We start from the raw sequence: 8,365 nt of genomic DNA, 5'->3' as shown, positions 1-8,365 counted from the left end.
TTCCCTGTTTTTCCAGCACTTCTTAAATACCACATGTCAGTGCAGACCTCACAGGTTCTTTATTAAAAAGACCTTGCTGCCAATTTTCAGATTTCTTTTTATCTTTCTCAGGCACCCAGTGGATTTTTTTCTTTTCCTGCTGTCAACTCTAAACTAGAAGACCCCTCGCCTAGAAAAAATGCTGCCGTCTGTGCTTTGTCTACTTCCTCTATTTCAAATAAGCCCTTTTTTTTTACCTCTGTGATCATCTTCCCTTTCCCACCATGCTCCGTCATTCTTCCAAGTTGGCATCAATCACACAATGCTAGGCCAGTAAAGTTCTGTCTCTGTCTCTCAAAGAGAAAAATCACAATAGACTGTAGTTAATTTTATTTCCAAACTATCACTTTGTGAGTCTTAAATTTACTGAGTTACTCTGATAAAGATCACCACTCAAATACATATCAAAAGAAAATTTGTATGTGTTTCCTTTTAATTTAAAACCCTTTTTTATGGTTAACAGCTCTCGTGGACATGTTCTATACCCTTAGTGTCTTGACCTGTTAAATTAATGTAGCTGATGTTCATTTTGCAAACTTAGATTCAGTCAAGCTACAAATAGTACTTACAATGCATACAATAATTTTCTCCATCAACATCTCCTTATCATTAGGTTCTCATCTCTAAAGACCCTCTAAAATCTCAAATAACATCTAATTATAGGACCTTTCTTCCCCATCCCTTGTAAAACATGGAAGTACATGTTACTCTGATTCATCTTGCTTTCCCTAGAAATTAGAAGAATAGTGTTCAGAAACAACCAAGAGAAGACAAGATGTGAGTTAGACTGTTTAATAGTTAGATAAACTACAGAAATCCCAGTCTCCAAAGAAATAATTAATTACTGTGTGGATATTTGTTGTGTTTTGGCAGGAGGAAGAGGAAATAGACTTGGCAGTGATCTGTCTGCAGAAGTTGCTCCGAGGCAGGGCTCTTCAGAACATGGTATTCTGTCTCTTTGTTTATGTCAGTCTTCAGAATGATGGTGGGAATGACTGATTACAAAGGGTGCTTGCAATCTTCTCATCATTAATAGGGGTAGTGAGGCTTCTGCAGCATATCCTCCCATGTGTTTTTGGAGTCCTTCAAAGCTGAAGTCTGCTCTCCAGCTCAAATTTCTTGCAGGAACCTCTAGGTTCCAACACATCTGTGAGTGACCCCCTGTTCTTGCCGTCCCCTGCACTCAGCTGTTTAATTAGATGTGTCATAGCAGAATTACTCAAATGGCAGATTTTAGACTAGATCTGGACCATGAGTACATTTTGCCATGATTATGCCAAGATCCCAGGCACAAGAAACCTCCCACATCCCAGCAGGGCAGCTTGTGTTCCATACCCTCTTTCTGGTTTCCTCTGGTGGTGAGCTGGACCCCAGATGAGGAGCAACTGAAACCTACCACCATGATGTGCAGGGCCCATCATTCTGCTTTCAGGGGTACAGAAGGGGGTGTAACTAAAAATTGATTGAGTAGCCATGCCTTGTGGGCTTTGTATTAAGCAAGTCTGTCACTTGTGGTAAGATCAGTCCAGAAGGTTTGTTTTCATGTCCACAGAGAGTGCAGTTGGTACTCTCTCTCTCTCTTGTAACTCTTTAGTGTTCTGAAGTGTTCCCGTGCAGGACCCTGAGCTTTAGCAAACAATACGATACTGTGAAAGTAGCTTGAGGTGGAATATAGACTTCCTGAGTCTTCTCCAGTTGTGTAATGATCTATGAGAAGGATGTTTGAGGCCACTGAAAGACTGTTGACTTTCAGAGCATGAAATGTCCCACCATTGTAGAAATCTTCTTCCAGCTACTGCTGGATCAGAAATATATGACTCAGTTGGAGAATGGCCTGAGCAGGGTTGAGTGATCTTTTGTTGCTCCTGGAAGTTCTGTTGGAAGAGAGTGGGACTGAAAATAAAACAGTATCAGGGTGGGCTGGGCCACATAATCCCATAACAGGGATGGCAGCAGCTCCAGCAACCTCCCCACCAATTTATGGCTTTGGGCTGTTACTGGGCTCCCTCAAGATGAAGGTCAGACAACAAAAGGTGTTGAAACACTGTGCAGCTTTGACATTGAGGCTGATGTAACAGGGTATGCAGAAGACTATTACCCCCTTCACTTGACATTGGTGGTGTTGGTCCACATTCCAGTTGTTGTTGTTTGAGTTCTGGATAAAGCCAAACAGAATAATAATTTAAAAAAAAAAAAAAAGTGGCAAGGGATTATCTATACTCCACAGCAGAAGGTCTCAATTTTCATCTTCTGTGCAGAAGGGTTTAGGCAAGATTTACCTGACAGCTGTAGCGTTTGCCTAAATGCAACCACAAATTTGTTACAGAGAACTAGGTCTTGGTAGCAGCTGACCTTGCAACTTGGAGAAAAAGGGTGTGCTCTGCTGGCAAAACCATGTTGCTCTGTGTTCTCCATTTAATATGCTCAGTTGTTTGCCTTTATTTTAAAGATGTTTGAAGGGAAGGAGAAGCGCCTGGATCTGATCCGGGAGCTGCGCACCACTCACGCGCTCCAGGAGGATGGACAGCTGCTCTTGAAGGCAGAGAAGCAAATGACACTGTCTTTACAGCGACAGCAGGACTCACAAATGCGCCAGGTTTGTTTGCATAGATGGCAAGGTTGATTCACAGCTCTGTCCTGACCGGGCACTCTGTGCTTGCAGTACCACAACACTCTCACATTTAATTTTTTATGTTTTCTATTATCCACAGCACAGAAGGCACCCCAATAACAATAAAGCTCTCCTAGCACAGGCCAAGCACTGAATGCCTGAGGGGCTAAAATTGCTCTCTCACTGCTCTGGAGGCTCTGGGGAATCTCAAAAACAGACTGAGGCACCCTGACCACAGCTGCTATGCAGGCTGTGTTTGCTTTGTTTGCAGACAGAGCACTTATTTATATTTACAGGGCTTTGAACAAACTGCAGTGTCAGATGACCCTCAGTTTTCCCACATTTCAATCCATTTGACTGCTACTATGACCTGGCATCACAATACATGCTTGTCACTCACATCTGTCACATGTTTTACTGAGTGTTTTTTACTGCTCTGTCATTTCCCCGTCCCTTTTCTAGCTTGGCACTCTCTCAGGCTCCTCCTCATGCATAAAACCTCACAAAGGAAGCCAAAGCCAACTTACTTTGTAAATCCTGCTGGGCTCAAGACTTCTAGGACCTTAGCAATGGTGACACATTGAGGTACCTGCCACTGTTATGCAGAGCAAAGAAATTTTTTCCTTACAGTGCCACAACCTTCCAGAGCAAAGTGAATAAAATGGCAGATGCTGGTCTGGAATGGAGCATGAAGAAATTTTGTCCAGAGTTCACTACATTTCAGAGAATACAATATCTATCACATTCCTGCAAGTTTTCTTGTAGTTTTTACTAGTCTGCTGTTTTTCCAATGACCAGCTGTGACGCAATTCTGCAGCTTCCATATTACAATAACAGCATCCACTGGTCAGTTTACCTGGTGGAGATGAAGCCAGACCACTGTTTCCTGTTGCTTGGGCAGCAACAAAATTTCCCCTTAGATCTCAGTAAAAATTGAACCAGGTGACTGTGTTTTATCATTTACCATTTAGCATGTCCAGATACTCCCTCATGCTAAGGAAGCCCAGGTGTGGAATGCAGGAATACAGAATTTTTCTGCTGAGGAATTAAAGAGAAAAATAAAAGCCTTAGACATTAGAAACTTGCAGTGCTCCTTTTCTTCTGGAAGCCCAGGTGAGAGTGAAGGAGAAAGCAGTTCAAATACCATAATGACTTTCACAGAGAAGGAGAGAGAGCAAATGGTAAAGATGTTGACCTCTGATCTCAGAATTTCCTTTTGGGAGAGCCACTATCCCCCTCTGGTGGTATTGGCCTCTTCTGCTCGCACTTTTGTTTTTTATTGTCTCTGAAGGTTCACAGTCCAAGGCTCAGGTTTTCAAACATTTTGAACTTCAGAACTCTCTGAAATGCATATGCAGGGTTTTCTATGTGTGTGGCTATTTCAGGAAGTCAGTGATGACTCTCAGTTCTATAGGTTTTGGTGGTCACAGGTTTTTTTCAGGCTTTTGACCATTTCAGCATAAAAGAAGTTCTTCTGCCAAAAGAGGATAGAAACTCCACGTAAAACAGTCAGAGATGAGGAGTGGAGAATTTCCGACTCATATGTAACAAAAATCTAAGACAAGAGTGTTCCTGAGTTGTTTTCCTCCATTTCACACCAGTTTTATATACAGCACCTGGAGCAATGAAGAGGAAGGAGCACTGTTATCCCTCCCTGTGGGGTGGTGCAGTTCCTGCATCACCATCTTCTGTCTGAACCACCTCTGGGCTAAGTGCTGTCACTTCTAGATATGTGCAGCACTGACAATCCCACTTTCTTTGAAACACTGCCTGGGCAAATGGAACAGCTGTATAAGAAAACTGATTTATTATTACTTGTCTGGGATATTTCAGCTCCACTTCAACTTTTATGTTTAGGTCTATTCTGCAATTGCCTGTTCATTTCAACAAAACACAGCATCCCAGCCAGTTCCAGCCATTCCCTCCTGCCAAGGCCTGTGGCTTCAGAGTCTGTGCTGGAGATAATGAACTGCCCATAGGTCTTGTCCCTTTCTGTAGTGCAATCACACCTATCCAACCCATAAAACACGATGTGCTTGGAACAAGGAGTGAGTGGCAGAGTAATGCTGAACACCTGGAATCTTGTCTCAGCTCTGTCACAGACTCTGATTTTGCATTACCCGGTATTTTGAGGTCTCATTTGCACTTCTGCAAACTTAATATAATGACTGCCAATTTGAATTTGTCAGCAGTTAGCACAGTTGTACAATTTTAGGTTCACTGCCTAAAACTACAGGTACCCATGGCTGCACTGTGCAGAAACCAGTCAGGGCATGTAACACATGAAGAATGCCAAACTCCTGGGATTGTCCCATGGCTGGTCTGAGTGGATGCTGCAGCACTGTCTCACATGCCTGTGGTAGTCCTGGGACTAAGTACAACGTTCCTGGGGTTTGTAACACAAATTCTTTGCATTTTTCTTTTAAAAGCTGTCATCCCTGGAAAGAGACTTGGCCACAGTAGAAGGAAGGACACTGGCGAACATGCTCGATTTTCTGTCCAAAGAGCTGGTGAGGCTGCAAGAAGAACGGAAGATCCATGCCTTGGTCATGCTGGCTGAGAGGCAGAGACGGATGCGGGAGGCAGAGGAGAGCGGACGTCGTCAGCTGGAAGAGAGCCGGCGGGAGGAGGAAGATGAGATTTTCAGACAGGCAAGAGAGGGAGACTGGTGGGACTATAGGCAGTTTGTAGGAGCTGCCTCCTTGTGGGAAGGTCCAGATGGATGGGAGCTACTTCAGCTCTGACTATGGTGATGGCTAGTTTTAAAACTAGGGGCTAAGCGTAGTGAAGAGAGCATGATTCCTTCCTGAGACAGTCATGCCCATTAAACTAAGGATGATCTGAATACCCCTACAGACAGAGTTGTTAGGCCTGTCATGAATGGGTGTAGGTTTCTAAATTTCTACAACAAACACCTATGGAGAACAGATGTACCTAGATCATCTTTAGGGATAATGTTTTGGCAGCACATGGTCTGCCCAGCAGAACTATTAGGTGCTTTCCCAGGAAGGATGCCTTTAAGCAAGGGTTTGGAAAGATTTTGCCTCCCCCACCCCACCCAAGTGGACTGCAAATAACAAGAGGTACAAAATTTATTTTGAAGTAATGATAATGGATAAAATAACCTTGAAATCAAGGAAAAAAACACTGAATAACCATATTCCATAACTATAGTCCTATTCCTATTTCCTAGCTCTTGACTTCATGAAGCATATTTCTCCCCGTTGAAAGGCATGAGTGGAGCCTAATTGACTAAACCAATAATTTCCAAACTTTGTGGGAGGTGGTTAATACCAAAAGGGTCTGGCATCATGTTTTGTTTTTGTTTGGTTTTTTTTTAATTTTAGCTTCTCCTCTTATATTTTCTGTATTTCTGAGTGGTAAGCAGGTCAGGTCAAGATGCCATAAGCTTATGCCCTTCAGATTAGCAGAAGGAAAACACCCATTTCTAGAATCTCTGCTCTACAACCATTATAAGGAAACCAATAATTTTATCTTGGCTTTTGACTGGCCTGATGGAACCTTTTCCTTCGGGGTTTGCTTGAATGAAAACTGATTTATTTACTGAAGTCAATACCCAGGATTATTACTTGGCAATTGTTGCTCAGGGGACCGTGAGAACTCAGGGAGCAACTGCCATTGCATTCACAGGACTAACCTGCTGCACCAGAATTGGATCTGTGAATAGGTTTTCTTCCACCCTTCATTCTTTTCTGCACTTGTTTCTGTTCAATCAGTTCTCAGAAAGAATAACTAGAAAATAAATTTTTACAGAAAGCATCTCTGAAAACAAATCTCAGGTTGGCCTGCCTGAAGCAAAGAGTGTTGTGAAAATCTGTTGTTCATGCTTCTCTGAAAATCTTCCACTATGCTCCTGGCACAGCAATAGGCAGAGGAGCAATGTTGTCACGGGTTCGGTTTGTAACCGGGCGGAAACACCAATTTAGTGTAGTGGTTTGGTCCAAAATACTCATTACTGTTTATCTGCTGTGAGATAAGAATTAGGAGAAATGCAAAGCAGGCACCAAACTTGAAAGAATATAAAGAAGTTTATTAACAGACCTAAAAGAAGAAAAAAAAATTATACCACCTTCAGAACTCTCCTCCTCCCCCCACCTTCCTCCCTTCTCCCACTGACAATGTGAAAAGACAACCCTTAAGATGTTCAGTCTGTTTACCACTTCCATAATAACCTTGTTCAGTCCATTTAGAAAGAGAAGTCTCTTCTTGCTCATGCTATGAAAACATTATCACAACGAGACAGCCGCCCACTTCCAAATATTGTTCAGTCCATTTAGGAAGAGGAGTCTCTCTGCCTGCGTGTGAGTCCTTTCCCCCGACTTGCAGCTTTAGCTGATAGGTTCTATCAGTTCCCAATCTGTTGTTCATGCTTCTCTTAAAATCTTCCACTATGCCCGGACTATGCTTGCTAACCTATGACAAATGTCTTGGTGTTTTGTTCTAGGTGGTGAATGTTCAGCACAGAACTATTGACACCTACTTGGAAGATATTATCCTGAGTAGCATGGAGAGGACAGCTGAAGAGCAAGCCAGGGAAGAGGTTCAGAAAAGGGCTCTAGAAATCAATGACATCGCTTACGAAATGGAAAGTCGGTAGGTTATTAAACTGCACGTGAGGGGCTGTTCACCGCAGTTTAGAACCTGACTGACCATGTGCATCTGTGGCTGTGTGCATCATCCAAGACATGGGAAGGGCAGAGCAATGCTGCTCATGGCTGCTTCATTACTGTGGCTGCTGTATGGGAACCACGCTGTTCCTACCTGCTACACACATATAAATCCATCAAAGCCTTATATGTGCCAGGTTCCCTTTGCAAATCACTTGTGTGATCTGTGAATCACCCTTTTTAGATTTCTCCACACCAGTGTGAGGCTGTGACTGAGCTTTAAGTGAATCTGGGAACTGCCTAAAGCAATACCCATTCATACCGATCTTTTCATTTATTTACACTACTACAGAAAATCCATTTGAAAGAGATCCTAAAAGATACAGCTATACAGCAGCCTTTCATTCTGGGGTGGCTGTTCTTTAAGGAGCTGCCAATTTCCATGGAGGTCACTCATATTGATGGCTGCCTGACAAGGCACTTTGAGTAAAGTAAGTTGTTGAGAACACCACAGTCTTGTGTTTGGCTGGGGCATCAGCAGCGAATACTTTTTAGGACCTGCCAAACCCCCAGTTCAGTTTCTATGCCCTTTTTTTGGAATGGAGCCATAAAAATCCCAATGACACAGTGACTCTCCTATGGTGCAGCAGCTGTGTATTCTGTATCTAGATGAATACAAGCAGAATGTTGGAATCCTTGGGGAGAATGAAGCGTAGATAATGCATGCAGCCCCTGGGCCAACTGGGAACCCACCAAACACTGGCATGGAAAAGTGCATGGGGGCCAGCCAAGTGCAGAGTCACAAAAGGGAAGAATTTAGCAAACTCAGCAATAGGCCAAAGACTAAATTGACAAAGACACAAATCCTCAGCAATATCTGTGTGTCTAACTCAGTTTGTCATCAGAGGGAACTGAGCTAAATACCTTTGAGGATAAGGAATGTAGGGTGATCCTCTTCCTGCTTTCCAATGCACTGTTGAACACATTGGCAGTGCAAAGGAGAATAGTCACACTGTCACCTACTTGTAAGATAAAGAGAGACCCAGCTGACAACTACTGCCATGGCAATACACTCCCTTGGAAAGAG

The 8,365-nt window shown here is 43.1% G+C and overlaps 1 protein-coding gene across 4 annotated transcripts in view; it reads left to right on the top strand.

Annotated features, from left to right (window-relative positions):
- Positions 1-8,365, top strand: part of MAATS1 (MYCBP associated and testis expressed 1) — a 31,055-nt gene that overhangs the window by 18,602 nt on the left and 4,088 nt on the right. For 3 of the 4 annotated variants that reach the window (XM_017731898.1, XM_008631886.2, XM_017731896.1), the window contains exons 12-15: positions 913-984; positions 2,489-2,635; positions 5,080-5,301; positions 7,116-7,264. In XM_017731898.1, coding sequence (XP_017587387.1) covers positions 913-984; positions 2,489-2,635; positions 5,080-5,301; positions 7,116-7,264 — 590 coding nt within the window. The remainder of the gene's footprint in view (positions 1-912; positions 985-2,488; positions 2,636-5,079; positions 5,302-7,115; positions 7,265-8,365) is intronic. The other variant, XM_017731899.1, reaches the window with a different exon arrangement.

Source organism: Corvus brachyrhynchos, unplaced genomic scaffold (assembly GCF_000691975.1).
Source record: "Corvus brachyrhynchos isolate BGI_N302 unplaced genomic scaffold, ASM69197v1 scaffold3, whole genome shotgun sequence".
Taxonomy (NCBI): domain Eukaryota; kingdom Metazoa; phylum Chordata; class Aves; order Passeriformes; family Corvidae; genus Corvus; species Corvus brachyrhynchos.
Note: the sequence above shows the minus strand (reverse complement) of the source record. Positions and strands in the feature narration are given on the sequence as shown.